Here is a 22825-nt window from a genome sequence, read left to right as displayed (position 1 = left end):
ATTCGGCAAAATATTTTGTAGAAAGTTCAAATAGACCTGCCCTGTTAAAGGACCATCAAAAAAGTAAGGACCTACTAATTGGTTATTTATGACACCAATCCACACGTTAACCGAAAACCTTAACTGAGAACGACGTTCTTGAATAGCATGGGGATTTTCTTCTGCCCACACATGTGAATGTAAATTGGGCCTCATCTCTAAATAGTGTCCTGTATAGCGTTGGTCGATTATTGTTAATCCATCTACAAAATTCCAACCTATCGATCTCATCTCCAGCATGTAGTCGCTGAACCATTTGAATGTGATATGGGTATAGATTATTTTTTTGTAAGACTCTACTTACTTTTGATTGAGTAACATTGAGTTCTCGACTTACTTGTCTAGTGCTTATTGTAGGGTTCATAGTAACGGCGTCCATAATGTCATCTTCCTGCGCTTCATCTACATGTCGCTCTGTCGTTTCACTAGGAAAAGTGCCATTTTCTCGCAAATAATTAAAAACTGACCCAAATGTTGGATGACTAGGAGTTCGACGATTAGGAAATCTCCTGCGATATTCTCTACTAGCAGCCCTACCATTCCCATTACAGAATCGATAAACAAATATTATGTCTGCATATTCTGTGGTCAAAAACTGATGTGGCATTTTGAATGAAAGTAACAAAAGCTCTACCAAAACTAACACAATGTACTTAACGTAGATATGACAGAAGAAATATGTACTCTTGTACACATAAATAACAATTAATAATGACAATAATGACAATGGGTATAAAATATCAAGAAACGTCAAACGGTCAACGCCAACCTTCATTTTAAACTTTTTTAGATTTAGTTTTATTTAGTACAGTTGATGCAATGTATTATTATTTGACATAAAATTTTAATCATTTACAATCAACAAAAACTAACACATACAAGAGGTTTGACTTTTTAATCAATTTAATTTATTATTTATCGAAAATAATGCCCCAATACGATCTATGAGTAAAAATTTAAAATTGAAAAACAATTGATTCTATCGTAGAGATAATACAAAGTGACAGTAAAGATGTTAATTTTCTACGTATTAGATTATGTTGTAGGAACTCATTTTAATTAAAATGTTTGAAATTTATTTGTTTAAATTAATACCTTATAATTTGATACTTCATTATGGTTGTTCTATTTTTGGTAAGATTTGATCGTTCACTAAAAATTTAATAAAAGTGCGACAACATTGTCGCATATGTCGTTTTCATTGGCTATTTATGTAGTTTGAAAATCACTTATTGCATTTAAAAAAAAAATTATACAGGGTGTAATATTTAATACGAATCCCTAAATTAATTTTTCCAAAGCCAGTCCTGGAATTTTTTAGTTTAGCTAATACCAGTCGAATGATTGATAGTAGTGTACTGTATCATGCAAAAATTAAAAAAATCAAATGAGCCGTATAAACACTACAGTAAAATGAAATAAATGGTCAATCACACAAATCACCCTGTTAATTAATAAAGAAGAGGAGTTGACATTTTTTAGTGTCCACATGATATGCTCCCTGAGGGACTCTACATATGGTAGAAGTATGTAAAGTTCCTCATGACTCACCCTGTATAAAAAAATATATTTCCTAAATCTTGGTACCTACCCATATGGAAATAAGTGGCAATGAAAAAGTAGACTCTCTGGTAAGCAATGCAATATCTTGGACTGATCACTAAGTTAACATCAAAGGCCACATCTAAAGAGCGTTGTTACACACTCATCATTGTTAAGTAATAGAAAAGACCAAGTGATTATCAATCGACTGCGAATAGGGTATACTCTAATTACGCACAAACATATCTTCAACAAGGAGGATGCTCCGATGTATTCCAAGGGCAATACTCAATTTTCATTGAAACATATAATTGTCGAGTGTCCAGTATACAAGAAAGAAAGAATTGCGTGTGCTATAAGTGACAATAGTGACAAAAGTAAATAATGTGCTGACTTCAAATTTAACATATTTAATTAAATTATCTCAAAACAACCAAACTATAGGTATAACAAATTGTAAAAAATACGTAAGAACATGTATCCTACTGCCCGTGCATGTCTCCCCAATAATAATCATCAGTGGTTGATGCAAGTATATTTTGTAAAAAATTAAAGAAAGCAGAATAACTTTTATGACCAAATAACTTTGCTCACAACAAATTATTCAGGTGAAGAGACCTGAAAAAAAAGTTTTCACCAACTAAAACCTGTAGTTTTATATCAAAATAAATAAATTATTAGAAACTCAGCAATGGAGAAATATCTAATTTCAGTAAAAGATTAAAGATAATTAAAGTATATACCTCCATATTTTAATCCTTTTTTTTTAAACTCATCGTAGAAATTCTTGGTTATGGCACCCATTGAGATTCCTCTAGGAAGTTTGTTTCCATGATTTCCAAAAGGAAACTGAGGCGTCAACTGCGTGACCCCTCTTCTTTTCCAGTACCCATAGCAATAATTTATGTAGACACTACCCAATAAAACTATCGTAGCTAAAAGCAGAATTATATCGATAACGTTATTGTTTGTTAGAAGGGACATCTTGACTGAAAATTGTACTTAAGATGAACTCTATTTATTACGAATAAAAACCGCACATAAAAATGCGATAAGTTAGTGATTACGAACTCAAAGTGATGAGAAGTAATATAAAAATCGTTTATCTATCAACATTTAAATGATAAATGATTAAATTATTATAAAGAGCAACAAGGTACAAGTAGCTTCGTAAGAGCGGCAACTAGCAACTTTGTTAGGCTTATTAAGTTAATTTGTAATCATTGTACACAAATGAATATATAAAAATAACGAGAGTTTAATTATATAGTTGGAGATAATTTTGCATAAATTTTTTACATGCAAGCATAGCGTGCGGATAATAGCCGTTATATGCAAGGAAAATGCGATTAACACTGCTATTAGGTATTTCCGATTACTCTTATTTATATATAAATTCATATAAATTCATATAAATTCATATATATATATATATATATATATATATATATATATATATATATATATATATATATATATATATATATATATATATATATATATATAGCCTTCCAGGATCTTAGTCTCCCGAGTTCTCATATCTTCTAACTGCTATACAGTTCACTATTTACGACACTACTTTCATTATTGTGCATTGCTGCTTTTTTATACCAGCGGTTCTCAAACTTTTTCAGTGACGGAATTCTTAAAAAAAAAAACTAAATTTTAAACGAAATTTCAATCCCTTGAGCCCTAATCTAAAAGCAATGCCATCTATATGTATACCGTTTATTAATAATCATACAAAAAGGGAGAATTCATTTAATGGAGGCATGAAATTGTTTTATATTCCTCATCAACTGGGTAATGTCAGGCTTGATAGAAGAAAGTTGAATTTTCATGTTTGATTTGGCATCCAGTATATTGCGGTGTCTTGTTTTTATACCTGTATATTCTAAAGCATATTTTATACAATTACAAGTACGTTATAGAAAATGACGGAAGAATATTTAAAACCTCTGTGGCAAGTTATGGATATTTATCACAAACCCTGCACCAAAAATCATTCAGTGAAATTGTTTTAACGATGATTTCATGCTCCAGTCTGATCCAGTCAGTCATTTCTAAAATTTATTTATAGATGGGATTTAAACTACATATTTAAGGGCATCTGCAAATTGGATAAAAAAAAGCGTTTTTGAAAGCGTGATGCTCTTGTTAGTATCATATTGTGTTCTTCAGGAAAGTAAGATTCTGTTTACTGTAGTTCCTTGCAATATATTTTTTTTTTATATTCACTTAACTCCCAAAAAAAGGTCGAAATTTTTCTGAACACGTTAATCGCCACGCGGCATTCACGGTATGTCGCACTAAAAATTAGTTTTGCGACACAGCAGTTATGCCGCATGCTGTTCCAACATATTTTGCTGCAGGACATTTTTATGATACCGCGGTTGCTATACATTTATATGGAAAAAAAATATGCGGCCTGGCAGACCCAAGTCGCACAGTAGATTTAATTTCCAAGTCGTAGAATTAATTTTTATCATCCTCTAATGCGTCTTTGGTTGGTGCATATACTGAAGATATAGTTAAATTGGACCATTTACCTCTTAATCTTATGATGCAGGTTCGTTCGTTTATTGGTTAAAGTCTACTAACTCTGATTGTAGTCTTTCATGTATTACAAATTCACATCCTCTTTCATGTCGAGTTTCATGTCCAGACCACAGTACTAATGACTTCTCCATGTGTATTGTTCCAGACCATGTCCATCTCATTTCCTGAATGGCTACTTCATCATAGTTCAATTTTTCTAGTTTTTATCGCTGTCGTGGCAATTCCACGTCTGTACCAACTTAGTACATTCCATGTTCCTAATAGAATATCCTTTGTCCGTAGCTTTCGTCGTTTGTTTTTATAATCTGTCCTATTCCGAATCAATAATATTCGTTTCGTAGCAATTTTTTTTTACTTGTATGGGTCGCTGGTCCGTAGCAAAACCTTCTTTTCGGAGGACCATGTTCTCCCTTTCTCGTTCGCCCTGACCCTGCCTTACATTGGGGTTGGTTACCCAATCTCCAACAAGGTTGCTCAGGTTTCCGGGGTCCACCCGTGTGGTCGAGACCACACTTCGAGGAGGCAAGGATAGGAATTGAGTAAGAGAGGCTAGAGATGCTTATTGGAATCAGCGTCTTATAATGCGCATCACTACTCCTTTGAACCCCTTTTTCAATTTATTTCGTTAAATACTTTAAATTGTAAACACATCCAAAAATAGATCACTTGAGAAAGGTACTCTGGCGAAATAGCTGCAGTGATAAAATATTATAATACCTTTTGTAGAAGTTTTGAAAACAAAGTTTTCAGTCAATGCCTATACCTATATCCAAGTGGAAAAAAGTTATGGGCCAAAAATTAAGATCGCGCGTGTTCTTGTTTTATTTTTGCTTCGTTTTTTGAAGCAAAGTATATTTTTGTCAAGAAAAATTATTGTTGGCTCTAAAAGGTGAAATTTCAAAGGAAATTTAATTTTATTTAAATGTTTTGTTCGATGTACAAAAAGTGCATAGACTTTAACTAAATATACCCTAGTGCATAAGTACTACCCCTTCACCCCTTTCTTAAAAAGGCACTCGTGGTTTTTTCATATTTGGAGGTTCATTAAGTATATGAAATAATGAAAGCCTTTAATGTTTTAGTTCCTTTTAGCTCTATTTTTTTGAACATAATCAATAGTAATTATTGTAGATTTTCTATTTGACAGCATGTCTTACTCAACCTTTATTTTCCTTTTTTTTTGTATTTCTTTGTGTATTTGTGTATCTTGGAATATCTTGTTTTTTTTTTAATAACCTCACTTTTATAGTTCATCTATATTTATTTATATTATAGTTTTTAATAAATTCTTCCATTTAATATTTGCTTCTTCTTTCCTGACGATCGCCATCTTCGTTCCGAAGGTTGGCGATCATCAGGGCTATATGTATTTTCGAAACTGCTGACCGAAACAATTCGTTGCTGCTACAGTTATACCATTCCCGTAGATTCTTTAGCCAGGAGTTTCGTCTTCTTCCTATGGACCTTTTTCCTGCTATTTTCCCTTGCATAATTATTCGAAGCAGTTCATATCTTTCGCCTCTTGTAATGTGTCCAAGTATTGCAGTTTTCGTTTTTTGATCGTAAATATGACTCCCTTTTCTTTATTAATTCTTCTTAAGACCTCGACATTTGTGACTCTCTCGGTCCATGATATTCTCAGGATTCTGCGATACATCCACAGTTCAAATACCTCTAATTTTTTGGTATCAATCTTTTTCAAAGTCCATGACTCCATTCCGTAGAACAGCACAGAAAGTACGTAACATCTCATCAGCGAAGTTTCATTTCAAGGCTCAAATCTCTTCCGCAGAACACTCTCTTCATTTTAGTGAATATGGATCTGGCTTTTTCTATTCTTAATATTTGCATCTTGACTTTTTATATTAGTTATTAACTGGCAGACGTTCCAGTATTTACCATTTTTTCAATGTAAAATTTTGTTTCCTTGTTTCTAAGTGTAAAAAAATAGATGTTGCGTCTATGTTGACTCTGTTTAGATTGTTTAAGATTTAATGTGAATTTAGCAACAACTGGATTGTGACCAGAAGCTATCTGCTAAGTTGATAGAATTTCTATATCTTATTTCTATAATATATATATATATATATATATATATATATATATATATATATATATATTTATATATATTCTATTTGGTTTCTTACGATTCTACATTTTTATCCTGAGGTGACATCTAGGTATATAATCTTCTTTTTGGAAGCATGTATAAGTGCTTTAAAAAAGTTTTTTAGTATTATAATTTATTTTTCTTGGACGAATTCGACTAACCTTTTCCCTTTTTCATTGCACTCGCCAAGTACATGTTCTCTAATAAAATCTCTGCATTTCCCTTTAAATGCTTTAGTATAGAAATAGACCATTATAATAAGGATTTTATGTTTTTCAACATACATATTTTAATACTCGTTCGATATGACCGTAAAATTCTTCGTTGTTGCTGTCTTCACTCTAAGCAGTATGGGATCTTCCGAGGATTCTTAGCACCTTCTTGCTATCAAAAATCTGCTGGCGATTGAGGACCTTAGCTTGTATTTTAATTATAATGATTATACCAGAGGGAAGTAATGAAGTAGTTTGCCGTTGCTTTCTTGATTGTAGTCTAAAAAACCATTAAAACTTGTAGTATCCAATAATAGACCGATCTAGGATCATTTCCAGTACACTCTATGTTGGTAATGGTGTTGCTGCTGCTCAACATCAGAGTGGTATATGAAAAATGAAAGTTTGGTAATTAGGTAAGAGAATTGGTCTACCAAATAATTTCTCTCAGGTGCAAAAAGATTGGGAGATAATTATGTATCGCACTGTCTACCGCAGTATCTATCCTTGGGTAAGGCACATTAAGAAGAAATATAATATATTCATTTATGAATTAACTTATTAATACCAATTTAATCAATTGCTGCAATAGTATTTATTCTACTATCCCTCAAACTGATTTATTATTATAAACAATTATAATATTAACATGTTTATTATTAACTAAAAATTAAAAACTGTCAGTATGGAAAATTAAAAACCATACCGCTTAATTTTAAAAATTGAATAATCTTATCCAAACGTCTATTTATAGAACAAAAGATAACGATTTTTTCTGAGTATCTAAAAACATTTTAGTCCAGGATCCCAGTCCCATTTTCATCATTTATTACTAACAACCTAATTTTTTGATAGATTCTGATAAGGACTTAAGTGATGTTCGTTCTGAGCACAGTATCCACATTACAGATTCTGAGCAGCCCACACAACATCTACCCAGTGATCCTAAAGATGCCATGGAAGAAAGCGGCCAAGATGATGGTTATCCAAGATTTTGTGGCAAAGATAAAACACCATGGTTGAAACATAAGAAACACACTTCCAAAGGTAAGACTAAAGCTAGTAATATTGTTACGAACTCACCTGGGTGAATTTGCAAAAAAACAAAAGCAAAAGGCACTAAAACTATATCAGAATGAAATTGTTTTTCTCGAAAGCTATGATCAATAATATTGTAAAATATACAAATAAAAAACTGGATATGATGAGGGTGTTTTATACTCGACTAGGGATTGTCCGCTGTTAACTACGAGGAAATGCAAGCATTTATCGGACTTTTGTTCCTTGCTGGGGTAAAGAGAGCGCAACATTTAAATACTGATACACTCTGGAAATTAGATGGCACAGCTGCAGATATTTTTGCAGCAACTATGCCCAAGAAAAAATTTTACCAAATAATTCAAGCTTTAAGATTTGACGACGCCACTAAGAGGCAAGAAAATTCGGCAGTTGATAATCTTGCACCCATTCGAGAAATATATGAACTGTTTATCTGCATAGACTCCTGGATTCTATGTGACCACAGATGAAATGTTCCGCATAGACGTTCCAATATCCCAAATCTGCGTTTTCAGTTGAGACAATGATCCGAAGAACCTGAGTCTTAACTCGCCAGGAGAAACCGGAGAAAAGCCATCAGTTTCTCAAGGAGCAACTCCAATTTGCCTTAATGTTTAATAAATTTTACTTGCCACTACTGCCTAGAAGAGGAAGAAATCTAATTTTATTCGAAATGCGTACATTTTTATTTGGAATAAATCCACTTATTTGTTATGTTCTAAGGTAATGTGTATATTTTTTTAGTTTACCTAGTAGTTTTTTTTGCAGTTTTGTTTTAAAAAAATATAAGGTTATCGCTTTTTGTGAGTTAATAGCCAATAAACTTGAACCAATAAGTACTAATGACTCATTTATTTGACCTATAACCATATGATAGATAAAATCTAACACGCGAGTGATGGCGTAATTTTTTGAGGTGCGAGTAATGGAGCGTTAAGTGAAAATTTGAGTCTTGAAAAGTCCGTAGAGTTTCGTTCCATCTACTAAAAATATTTACTTGGGTACAATTTTTTTTGATCAAGCTCAAGTCATCTACTATGACGACTTAAGCAAAAATTTTAAGTTGAAGCATGAATTGAAATTCATCTTCTGTCACATATTGACATATAAGTGAGGTTAAATTTCTTTTGTGTGTGGATGTTACTTTAGATTTCGTATTTTTTCGATCTCATTTAATTTTTATATTTTTTGAAAAGTTGGTATCTTTGTTAACCATTTTTTTTGACGAGGTGGAAATGTTCTAAACACCATACCATTGCTCGGCGTGAGTTGGATTCAGGGCAGAGGAAAACATCTGAGCCCATTTCCCCCTATGTAGAGGAGGTCCTGCAAACGGATGCCTTTCTGTTGCCCTGCCTACCAACTAAAACCACCCATTCTTCGTCAAGACACCCCCGTACGTGTTCAGTTAGCGAACGAAACTTAGAGATGCCTTGCGCTGCCTGAATTAGTAATAAAGTTTTGTTGCTGGTTTTTAGCTAGAAGCGGTAAGGAACCAGAAGAAAAATGTATGTAAAATAGGCCCATATGTAAATGGCCTTGCCGATGGTATTACCTAAGAGCGGTAAGGAACCAGAGGGGGAGTATATGGAATGTATAGGTATACAAGGTAACAATAAGGTGTAAGAATATTTGGTATTAGGTAATACTAGGTAACAATAAGTAAGTATACATACGTATATAATAAACAAGTGTATTACACATATATGTACATACATACATACGTACATACACATACACACCAACGAACACACAAATACACATATACACATATCTACATACATATCCATACATAATATACAATGATAACTAGTTTTAAATGGAGGTGGATTGCCCAGATCACTCTCATTCTGTCTCAGTTTCTTTATCTATCATGCTTCATAATTTTTGTTACTTGGTCTATAAGAAATTCAAAGTTCTCTCTGCTTTCCATAGCGACACGTATCAAGTTGTCAGAGGATATCTCTCCTAGCTTTGTTCGCATTATATGTTGTTCCGACGCAAACACCTTGCACCTAAAGATACAATGCTCCGCATCGTCTTCTACGTTATATATGACACAATTATCATCGCTGGTATTTCGTATACGATACGTGTAAGACCTGAAAGATCCATGTCCGGTCAGGAACTGCATAAAATAAAAATTTACTCGTTTGAACTTACATTTGTACCACTCTATCACATTGGGTATTAGTTTTTTGGTCCATTGTGCCTTGTCTATCTGTGCCTCCATTCTGCTTGCCATTCTGTTAGTAATTGTTCTCTAATAGCGGCTCTGACCTGAGGTAGGTGGCCGTCTCGAGAGTTATAGAGCGTCTGCTGTTCTTTAGCTAGGAGGTGAATAGGGAGCGTGCCCGCTATTACCTGTAGGGCCATCGTTGAAGTAGTCCTGTACGCACTTGTAACTTTTAATAGAGGCTTTCGCTGGGCTCTGGTTATCATGTCTCTGTACTTTTTGTAATTTAGTACGTCTGCCCAAATGGGGGTTCCATATAATATAGTCGACTGTACCACTTGCAGGTACATTCTTCGTTTTTGGCTGCTTGGGCCTCCTATATTCGGCATGATTCTTTGTAGGGCTGCCGTTCTTTCTTTCGCCCTCTGGACTACATTTGTCAGGTGTTTCGTGAACCTTAGGCCTGTGTCGATGTATATGCCTAGGTATTTTGCACAATTTGTAGGGATTATAATAGTACTACCAATTTGAAAAGTCATCTCGAGTCTTCGTCGTGGTCCTTTTAGTATGACACTTCCGTTTTGCTTCCTGTTAGTTCGAGATCGTTTCTAGCCATCCATCTGTTGACTTTTCTGCAGCATGTGTTGACTTTATCTTCGATTTTCCAGTTCATGTCAGTCATGACTAGTATCGCCAGGTTATCTGCGTATGCAATAGCTAGAGTATCTCTACCATAGTCTATTTCTAGTACCCCGTTATATAATATATTCCAGAGTGTCGGACCTAATACAGAACCTTGCGGTACGCCGGCTGTTAACTTCTGTTCTGTATTTTTTGTCACTGTAACGTATCTATTAGTAAGATACCTTTTAATGATATTAATGAGATATCCTGACACGTGTGCTGATTCCAGTTTTGTTATGATATGTGCCCAGTTGGCAGAGTTGAAGGCATTCTTTACATCAAACATAACCAGTATAGCCCATCTTTTCTTTGTATTTTTTACAGTATCGGTTAAACTTTTTACCGCGTCTATGGCTGATTTAGCTTTTGTAAATCCGTATTGTCTGTTGGAGATAGTCTCTCTTTCACTTAATTTATCTTCTAGGCGATTTTTGACAATATTTTCGTATAGTTTTTCACGACAAACTAATAAACATATAGGCCTGTACGAATTGGCTTCGTCCGGGTTTTTACCGGGTTTATGTATTAGCGTAAGTTTAGCTAGTTTCAGCTGGTCTGGAAATTCTTGTCTTGTTAGCAGCTCATTGAGTGCTATTCTAGTAGCTTCTGGGCATTCATTCACTAGTATTTTTATCGCCTCTGGTGGCACACGGTCCGGTCCAGGGATTTACCTATTTTGATGGAATTGGCGGCTCTGGTGATCTTTGTTAACCTAAGTTCTTGGTTAAATTCAGTAAATAAGCATTTATATTTAAATAAGAAATTTTTTGACTAAGCAATTTCTACGTAAGATTTTACTTAGATCACGTAAGTGGAACCGAACGTAACTGCTAGACAAAGGCATAAAGTGACATGTTAGTGTATTTTGCATCCAAATAAAACAATGTCCTACAATAAAACAGGTAGTATCACAAGTCTGACAAGAATTGTCATTTCCTTTTTCCTATTTGTAACACAACATAAAATGAACTAGTAATGTTAACTATAATTACTTTATTATATTAAATTTTTAACTACAAAAATTTGACGTTTCGATTTTTGATTTGATGATTTGACGTTTTGATGTTTCAGAACGATTTTCGGAGTGGAACTCAAAATGTCAAATTTTTGTACTTAAAAATATTATTATCATTACAATTTATTGTGACTGAATCCCATATAAACACAATATTCAACAATATTTTTTGAAATTAAAAAGAAAAACCTGAACATCATCTGAGTATACGGTCCAAAAAATAACAAGACTCAAACAACAAGAAAAGCATTTTATGACGAATTGCAACAAGTAGCAGATCAAGTCAAGAGGGAAGATGATAATATTGGGGGATTTTAAAGCACAAATAGGCAATCAAGTAATACCCGGAATTAAACAAAAACATAACGGGAATGTTAAAAACGAAACTGAAGAACTAATGGTACATTTCTGCATGAACAACAAATTTTTTGGGAAATAAACAACACATTTTTCGACCACAAAGAACAACACAAATATACATTCAATACACCCATGGACAAAGATTTATGATAGAATACGTTGTAACCAACAGAGATATATCTCCATAAAAAATAATGGTCGTAAGATGTCTCAAATCGGCAGATGAAGGTAGCGACCGTAGTCTATAATTATGTAAAATAAGAACCGTTATGAAATTCTTCCAAAGATACCTCCAAGATACACCCAACAAAGCGGTAGAAACACAAACAAAAATCAGAGTCGAAGGACTAAATATGGAATCCATGGAATATTTATACAGAAAAAGAATATCAGAGGAGATCAGAAAAAATGAAATATTAGATAACGATAACATCAATAAAAGCTCGGAAAAACTCAAAAATAACATAAAAAACTTAGCAACAGAATTACTTAGAGAAAAGAAATTCATAAACACTAACATATCAAAAAAGAAAACCCCATGCTTTAGACAGAATGTGTAAAAAAGTAGAAAGCCTTTTTACAATACAAAATAGAACAAACACAACAGGCATACGACCATTATAAACGAATACTTTATTTAGACAAATAAAAGCGAACAGACAGACAGAGATTCTTAAAACAGATTAAACACGACTTCTACGTAACAGAATAAAATATCTAGAATGATTAGCGGAAAAAGAAAAGAGAAAAATGAATTAATAAAAATGAAACACATTCAGAAGGAAAGATGGGCAGGCTACTTTCGATTCCTATCTGCTAAAGGTGACAATAATGAACCACCAATACCAGAGATGACGGCAACCGAAGAAATAAATATTGAGAAGAAAGAGGTAAAGAAAGCATTAAGAAAATTAAAAAATAGAAAATCACCAGGAGATGACAGAATACCCAATGAACTCCTAAAGTATGGAGGACCAGATCTAACTAAACAGCTAGTAAAACTAATCCAAAAATAATAGAATAAAACAGAGGTCCTCAAAAATGGAGATCAAGCATCCTAAAAACTCTCTTCAAAAAGGGAGGTAAATCGAGCCCGGAAAATTATAGCGGAATTAATTTAGTGAACACAACACTAACATTAGCAACCGAAGTGATAAAAAATAAACCGAATGAAATTATAACACTAGCAGAAGAACAACAAGGTTTTAGGTCAGGAAGATCATGTATCGACGCTATATTTATAATAAAGCAAGTGGAAGAGAAATCATTCGAATACAACAAACCGGCATATCTATGTTTGGTGGACCCTAAGAAGGCATTACACCAGGCCAAATTAAAAGACGTTATCCACATTGTACGCCAGACAGATACGTTTAAGAATGATCAAAACGATCAAAGATATCTACCAAAATAACACAATAAAAGTAAAAGTAGAATAAAAACTAACTGGCCATCAAGCATCATTTGTTTCATCCTGATTATGGATGAAATGATAAAAAGTAAGTACTAAAAAAGGTTACCAAATGGAAGAAAACCAACCTATAACAAAATAATCTGCTATGCAGATGACACAATACTATTTTTTAAAGTGAAGATTATTTACAACGTATGCTGCACCAATTTGATATAAACACCAAAAAATTTAACATGTCCCTTCCCCAAAAATGACAAAATACATGGGTATAACAGCAAATTTACTAAGATGTAAGTTGGACCTGGAAGGTCAGATAATAGAACAAGTGATAGAGTTTAAATATCTAGCCATTACATTATCTAGCTACAGAAAGCTCAAAACATAAGTGGAAGATCCAGAGAAGAAGAATTGACGGTAAAACATAATAGGACAGAGCTAGAAGTACAAATATATGACGTAGACGCAAGGTCGAGTCCAGGTGGAGCAAGGATCCATAAAGGACTGGATAAGTAATAGAGGATTAGAACGGAACGATTGTATAAGCCGAATGAGAACAAATAGAGTAGTACAGATGGCAAGATATGGTTCCTCATTAGGAAGACGATAAATAGGAAGACCACGAAAACGGTGGAACGACAACTTCTCGAGGCACATAGAAAATTAGACAGAGTCATATCTACATTAAAAGAAGAGAAATAAGAATTTAATTTTTACCATACGTACAAAAATTTTGGTTTTTACGTAAACAAAAAATTAATTTTTATCAGGAAAATCATATTTGCTATCAATTTTTTCTCATTCATAATTTTCTAACAATTTTTTCGTGAAACACTGCATGGGTACATTACAGCATACATTGCAGGTAAGTACTTTTAGTTTGTTGCAGCAATTCTTGTTTTGTTAGTGGCAAACTTTAAGGATCATATCCTCCGTTATTTTTTTTTTGTTTTTTTTTTTATTTTTAATTTTTTATTAAACCCTTTCTTAAATAGCTCTTACCGTCCTCTATTAATATCATTTTTTGTTTTTAATGAGTACACTCCACAAACATACTTTTCAATAATTTGAACTACTCTGTTGTTCATGTTGTTCAAGTAAATTTTTAGTTTTATTTAACATACCGAAAGGTTTCTTTTTTTGCTTTACTAAAGAAAGCAGAATTATAATAATATCCTCTAAAAATATGGCATATGGCAACCGAACGAGATAATAATTGATCTCCAAGCTTGACATAAATTTCGTTTATGTTTAAGTACATTTTTTCACTTGTACTTGAATTAATATTATTGGAATTTGATTTTTTAAATACTTAACGTTTGCCAATATTAATACTGGTATATCATAATCTGTACTATATATCTGCACACGATAATTTGAATTAAATTGACAAACCTGGTACACAATTTTGGTGTCAGCTTCTTCATGCTAACAAGAAAAGTTTTATAATAATCAATGACTCTTTTTATTGTATTTTTACTAGATACATCATAAGTATAATATTGATTGTAATTAGGTTTGGTCTTTCCTTTGATCAATGTCATGAATATTTTTCTTTATTTTCTAGCTTTACTATTTTTAGTATTATTTAACCTTAATTATGTATTCACACTGTGATGAGAACGACTATGCGTCTATATTCATTGATAATACACGGTAGGCTTTGTAGTCCAGTTACTGTGGCATTTTCCCTTTAAATTTTATATAACTGCACAGATTTATCTGAAATTTTTACAGTGGGTAGTAAATTACTCAAGAAACATAAGTTATATGATGCCGATGTGTGCTTCTACCCCTGGGGTGGTTGGCACCCCATCTAGGGGGTTGAACTTTTTACACTTAAAATAACCCCGGAAATTGATAGAGAATTAAATTTTAAACAAAAAATGTCATATAAATTTTTTTCGCTAAATCAATACTTTTTGAGTTATACGCACTTGAAAAAGTAAACTTTTCGCAAAAATAAAACATGTTTTTCAATGATTTTGTACGAATAACTCAAAAACAAAGCGTTTTATTGAAAAATCTATAATAAACAAAAATTAAGCTTATAAAAAAACAAAGAGACTGTTTTTTTTATTAAGTTTTATAAGTACAATACTAAGCGTTTTATAATTGTTTGAAGATGACTTTTTATTTTTGGGATACTATACTCGATGCATTTAACATCAAATATCGGAAAATGGACATCTTTTTTGATAAAAACTTAAACAACACTTTTTAAAGAGCTAAGAAAAACCTTTAAAATGAGCTATGTTAAAAGCCATTTCGATTAAAACAAAGCGAAATACGAAGGAAAGAATTTGAATTACTCTAGCGTTAAAAAAAAAACGAGCAGTATAAGTAACAGTATTTCGATCAGAATAGAAATTAAACGTATATCTTCTACAATTCACTTTGTTTTAGTGTTATTTATAAGTTTTAAAAGTTTAGCCTGTTTAAAATGCGCATTTTTTGAAAAAATCATGTTTAAATTAAAAAATCTTTTTTTTTTTAATTATCTAAAAATTTACATTTTTTCAAAAAAAAATCTAAAACTATGAGAGATACGTGAAAAATGATTCTATATCAATGTAGTTTATTTCTTAACAAAAATTTTGGTTTTTTTATTTTTGTTGTAGCTCGAAAAGAGATATAGCCAATTGAAGTTTGAGATACAGCGGCTGACACACCTGTAATCAGCACTTTGGCCCTTTACTATTTAAAAAGAAAGAATTTTAACATATTTTAATCTACTTAGTCTTGTAGCTTTTGAAATTACCTTCAAAATATTTTTTTAATGGACACTGTAGCTTAAAAATTAACGGAGTTATTCTAAAAAAAATTTGGAGCATGTTATTTATATTTTGGAGCATCAACTTATTTTCTGTATATATAAATGTTTTATTCAAGTATATTAGAAAAACTGGTAACAGACACACTAACACTCACACAAATATGTATAATATATATATATATATATATATATATATATATATATATATATATATGTATATTTATATATATATATATATATATATTTATATATATATATATATATATATATATGTATATTTATATATATATATTTATATATATATATATATATATATATATATATATATATATATATATATCTTTAAGGAATATGACCGTTTAATTTAATATAAAAAAATGTGCACTCGTAAGTGAATGGGATATTTTCGGTCAATTTGGAAAAAAAGACAAGAGTTGTGCTACTTTATCTATTTATTGAAGACGTTTCAATGTTTTAAAAAGTTAAATTAAAAAAATTAATATAAAATTACTTTAATTGGGAATCTTCCGGCGTTCTGTGTTTCTGTATTTTTGCTGATTTATTTAGTACATTAATTTTTGATGTTTCTTCACAATAATAACATCTTAATGCTACAGATCTTTTAAAGGTAAGATCATTTACTTAATTGTTTTTCATATAGATGTATCGCTAATAATACTCTTTTAGATTAACTGATGATGCCCAATAAACATTGGGCGAAACGTCTTCAATAAATAGATAAAGTAGCACAACTCTTGTCTTTTTTATCTCCAAATTGACCGAAAATATCCCATTCACTTACGAGTGCACATTTTTTTATATTTAATTTACTTTATACATTTTATATTTATATATATATATATATATATATATATATATATATATATATATATATATATATATATATATATATATATATATGTATATATGTATATGAATTTTTGAATATAAATGTACATTAAAAACTTTTCAAGTTGTTTATAAAGATTTTTTTAAGGGTTGAAGTGTTGCAATCAACCAAAATTATTTTATATAAACAGAGAATTACATTGTAGATTATGTAAATGCACTACAAAAGCGTTTGAACCTGTTAAACCATTTTTTACAATTATTTTTATTAAAAGGGGTGGTTTTTAAGATTATTTAAGGGTTAAGAATGTACACAATATCCATTAATATAATTGACAATATTTCAATTACCTAATTTAACACGATTTAAATCCATAAAATGCTTTAATATAAATTTTTTTCATTATTTTTAATAAGGGGTGATTTCACCCCTTAAAAATAAAAAGCTCACCTAGCGCATATATAACTTTTGAAGAGGGAGGTAAGATTAGCCCAATTTCAAATTTTTAGCAAAATCGATTCAGTTATAAAAAATTTAGAGGTATTGACCTCTTTTCCTCCACAGTGACTGGAGTATTGCGCGCGCATACCTATACCAGTGTCACTCCAATAGAAAAATGCGGAAAATATATATTTTTTAATTTTATTGATTTCAAATATGCATTTATTTGGAGGATCAGGATAACCTACCACGCAATTTGTAGGACAATGTGGTATTATATATAAATATTATCTAATCAACAGAAAAAATTCCAGGTGATTAGTAATTATTTTTTATGGCCTCGTTAATAATACATGCTAAAAGGGGAGAACTCTTTGATAAAACCTTGCATTTTCTAGAACAAATTTTTTGGCTAATTTAGATAATTATATTGAGGATTAACAAAAAATCATCCAAATTGTAATCAATTTTTGAGAATTATTAAATCAACATATTCTGCTACCCCTGTTAGCTACCACAATCGAGAATTTGCGTATAGGAAATTGTTGGAGGTCTCATCGAAACGAACCTAATCAAGAAGATTCAGCTTGATAGTAATTATTTTTACATCAGGTATATCTAGTACAACTTGTAAACGTAGGATAACGTACCATGCAATTTGTTGGACAATGTGGGTTTGAAATTATATAAATATTACCTAACCAACAGAAAAAACCTCACAACAAAGAAAAGCTACAATATTTTATCGAAAGGGCTATGCGATGATAATGGAAATCTACAACTAGACCCCGACAAAATAGTTAGAATCTGGGAAACTTATGTGGAACAACTGTTTAATGATGGCCGTCCTAGTGGGTATACACTGAGCAATGATGATACTGGCCCTTCTATTCTAAAATCAGAAGTGGAGAATGCTATAAAGGGTCTTAAAAACAACAAAAGACCAGGCAACGATAACGTATACGGGAAAGTATTGAAAATGCTGTGCGAAACAAACAGTCAATTTCTAGACTCACTCCTCAGACTCTTTAACAATATTTATAACAGCGGGGAGTTTTCTGAAGACTGGCTAGAGTCAACTTTTGTTGCCATACCGAAAAAACTAAAAGCAAAGTCTTGTGATCAACATCGAATGATAAGTCAAATTAACCACATTTCGAAGGCATACACCAAGGTTATTTACAACAGAATAAGCAAAAAATGCGAGGATAACATTGGATATTCGCAGTTTGGGTTTCGGAAAATTCTCTTGGGACAAGAGAAGCACTTTTTAGTCTACAGGTACTCATCCAGCACTGCAGAGATATGAACAAAGACGTGTACATATGCTTTATAGACTACGCAAAAGCATTCGATAACGTAAAGCACGAAAAGATAATTGAAGTTCTCCATAAGATCGGAGTCGACTACAGAGACATTCGAACAATAGCGAGTCTCTATTGGGGCCAAACAGCTAAAGTGAAAGTAGGATCTACATTGACCAATAAAATTGAGATCAAGAAAGGGGTACGACAGGGCTGTATCTTGTCTCCTATTGTCTTTAATATATACTCAGAAGAAGTATTTAAGACAGCGCTGGAGGAAAGCACAGAAGGTATAAAGATAAATGGAGAAATAATTAATAACATAAGGTATGCTGATGACACTGTGATTCTAGCAAGTAGCATGGAGGAACTGAGTTGCCTAATGAGTAAGATACAAAAAACAAGTGCACAATACTGACTCAGACTGAATATCACAAAAACCAAATGGATGTTAGTAAACAAAACAAAACAACCACCACAGCAACTGATATTAGACAATGAAAGAATTGAACACGTGGATTCGTACATCTACTTGGGGACAACAGATAACTCAGATAGAAGATAAATGGAGAAATAATTAATAACATAAGGTATGCTGATGACACTGTGATTCTAGCAAGAAGCATGGAGGAACTGAGTTGCCTAATGAGTAAGATACAAAAAACAAGTGCACAATACGGACTCAGACTGAATATCACAAAAACCAAATGGATGTTAGTAAACAAAACCCAACAACCACCACAGCAACTGATATTAGACAATGAAAGAATTGAACACGTGGATTCGTACATCTACTTGGGAACAACAGTTAACTCAAATTGGGATCAAGCAAAGGAAATACGTATAAGAGTAGAAAGGGCAAGAGCATCGTTCACTAGCATGAAGCAAATTTTCACCTCTAAAAGCCCCACCCTACCTCTCAAAATTCGACTTCTGAAATGTTATGTATTCCCGGTTTTGTTATATGGAATGGAGGCGTGGACAATGACCGCAACATTGATGAAAAAAGTAGAGGCCTTCGAAATGTGGGCTTACCGATGTATATTAGGTATATCCTGGACTGAGCACGTGACCAACGAAGAGGTACTACGTCGGATAGGTAAAGAGAGAGAGGTAGGAATAAGTATAAAGAAAAGAAAGTTGGAATACTTGGGTCACGTTATGAGACATAATAAATATAGAGTACTACAACTGATCGTTCAAGGGAAAATAGACAGCAGAAGGGGTCCAGGAAGGAGAAGACACTCGTGGCTACAAAACTTGCGGCAATGGTTCGGATTGTCATCTGCTGAACTAGTCAGATCTGCCGTAAACAAAGTCAGAATAGCCATGTTGATTGCCAACGTTCGGGACGGACAAGGCACATGAAGAAGAAGAAGAACAGAAAAAAATCTGGTGGTTAGTAATTATTTTTCATGACCTCGTTAATGATACATGTTGGAAAGGGAAGACTCTTTGATAAAACCTAAAATGTTTTTTCTGCTACTCCTGTTAGCAACCACAAACGAAAATTGTTGTTAAGTACAACAGTTGGGCATCCCGTCAAAATGAAGCTTCTCACAAAAAATTAGCTTCTTAGTAATAAATGATGAAAATAGAACTGATATCCTGGGCTATTTAATAGGCACATATACATATAAACAATAACGTTGTAAACTTTATATAAAAAACTCATCGATTTCACAACACAGATATTTTAAAAATATATATTATTTAAGTAGTGATTGTAAATATGTATGTTCGAAGGTCACACATGTACTATCACTTTAATATAGTTTCAATCTAACAACTAAAATACAGTAAGGTATTAAACACTTTGCTGAGAGTTATGTTTATATAAAAAAATATTTTTGAATCAGTTTATAAAATAATTTTTTTATGTATGGGCGTTTACAGTTTTATCAAAAAAATTTTACATTTTAATATTTCTACAGTTAAAGAGAAGAAAGAAAAGGTGTATCATCATAATTATCGGTTCGACAATCCTTTGTGGATCTTGGTCTGCTCGCAGAAATGTTAATTCCTAACATCTTTTCTTCATTTTCTGACCATTAGAATCTTAATGTCTTCTTCCACGCCATCAATCCATCTTTTTCGCGGTCGTCCCCTACTTCTTCTGCCCTCTGGGTTTAAAAATATCAATCTCTTCGTGTACTTATTACCTGACATCCTAGCAATGGGTCCAGTCGATTTTAGTCCCTGCACCGTAATAAATTTCACAATATCTAGATCTGTGTATAACTGATATAATTAGGATATAAAAAGTCCTCTACTGTTCCACCTAATCATGGATGAAATAATAAAAAAAAGTAAGAACTAAAAAAGGAACCAAATGAGATAAAGCAACTTAAAATAATCTGCAATGCAGACGACACAATACTATTCTCTCAAAGTAAAAATAATTTACAACATATGCTACACCGACACTGATGATGGAATCAAAATCAACGGACAGACTATTGGTAATCTTCGCTGTGCTGATGATACAGTCATAATAGATGACAGCCAAGAAGCACTACAACAACTAATATATAGAATAAACACTGAAGGAGAACGACTGGGTTGAAGATTAATATAGAAAAGACGAAGGTAATGGTGGTTACCAGAACACGAAATATGCAATTAAAGATAAGCCAGAACAGCATTTACCAATATGAGAACCTTGCTAAGCAAGTGCAGCCTTAATTTAACGCTTCGATATCGCTTTGTAAAATGTTACATTTACTCCATACTGTTATATGCTGTAGAAACCTGAACCAAAAAGGTCAATGTGATGAACCGACTGGAGACCTTTGAAATGTGGGTATTTAGAAGACTACTTAAAATTTCCTGGACGGATCACAAAACAAATGTCGAAGTATTAAACCGAATGGGCAGAGAACAAGAATTGCTGCCAATAATAAAAAGAAGAAAAACTGCTTATCTGGGTCATATATTTCGAAATTCGAAGTACCAGTTCTTAAAGCTTATTATGAAAAGGAATATAGAAGGAAAACGAGGCATCGGAAGAAAGAAATAGTCATGGCTTAAAAACATTAGGGATTGAACAAATCTCGATGCCCATGCACTATTTAGAGCCACACAAGACCGAGAGGAGTATGCCAGAATTTTTGCCAATATCCACTAATTGGATAGGGCACCATAAGAAGAAGATGCTACACCAATTTAATATAACCGCAAGAACATTTATCATGTTAATTTCTCAAAAAAAAGTCAAAGCACATAATTATAACAGCAAATATGAGGTCAGATAATAGAACAAGTGATGCAGTTTAAATATCAAGGCATCACACTATCTAGCTACACGGAGAGCTGAAAACAAAAGTTTAAGATCAAGTGAATAGAACAAACATTGCCACAGGTTATTTAAATAAAACAATATGGAGAAATAAAAATATCGGAAAAAAAAAATGAAAGGCAGAATTTACAAACAGTCGTCAGACCAATAATGTGATACGCGGCAAAAACACGACCTGGCATAAAGAGAACAAAAAGAATGTTAGAAACAGCAGAGGAGATAAAAATTCTTAGAAAAATTGATAGTAAGACACTATAGGGCAGAGCAAGAACAGCAGATATACGACGTAGATACAAGCTGAAGAACATCAAGAACCGGGTAAGAAATAAAAGAGTAGAATGGATCAGTAGGAAGACATTGAACATAAAAAGCGGAAGAAGAAGACTTAATTTAGTTTTAATGGCGTATATTGCTTCAAGCTGTACCGTGTTTGAAATGGCTCTACAATTTCATCCATTGTAACATATCTTGTCATATTATAATAACGAATGCATTGAAAGCGTATTGAAAGCGCTGAAAAATTTATCTCAAACAATTTTTTTTACTGTATAATTAAAAACTTAACTTATAATGATTCCACGATTAGCGCAGGAAAGAGAGTTAATTATTCTACAAAAATAGTTTAAAATTTTAGAAAAACCATATCCAAAATTGCAAAAACATTGCAATTTTTTACTTATAAATATTTAGAATAACGTTTTCGCTAATGCCTAGGAAAAAATTATTATTTTCATATTTGAAAAGCTGGCGTTTTTCACAAATTTAAAAAAAGTGGTTTTCCGATAATTAGGGATGAAGTACGTCACTTTTTTTTAAATTTATAGGTTGTTTGTTTATAACATTTAAAATGTCTTAAGGTAAAAAGTTTGAAAAATATTGCCGTTGGATAGAGTCGTCCGTAAACCACCAATATGTGGAGCTCCAATTCATTCAGGTTGGAGTGGTAGATTGAATTTTTTATATTTGTATGTACTCTTCTCGTATATTAC

At 32.3% G+C, this 22825-nt stretch overlaps 1 protein-coding gene across 1 annotated transcript in view; it reads right to left on the bottom strand.

Annotated features, from left to right (window-relative positions):
* The window catches only part of LOC140445280 (probable cytochrome P450 6a13), a 70515-nt gene extending 67856 nt beyond the window's left edge, over nt 1-2659 (bottom strand). Inside the window, exon 1 of the mRNA XM_072537209.1 lies at nt 2325-2659. Coding sequence (XP_072393310.1) covers nt 2325-2565 — 241 coding nt within the window. The 5' untranslated portion in view covers nt 2566-2659. The remainder of the gene's footprint in view (nt 1-2324) is intronic.
* Between the last annotated feature and the right edge of the window lie 20166 nt (nt 2660-22825).

Source organism: Diabrotica undecimpunctata, chromosome 7 (genome assembly GCF_040954645.1).
Source record: "Diabrotica undecimpunctata isolate CICGRU chromosome 7, icDiaUnde3, whole genome shotgun sequence".
NCBI classification, from domain to species: Eukaryota; Metazoa; Arthropoda; class Insecta; order Coleoptera; family Chrysomelidae; genus Diabrotica; species Diabrotica undecimpunctata.
This window is presented reverse-complemented; position numbering and strand designations above follow the sequence as displayed.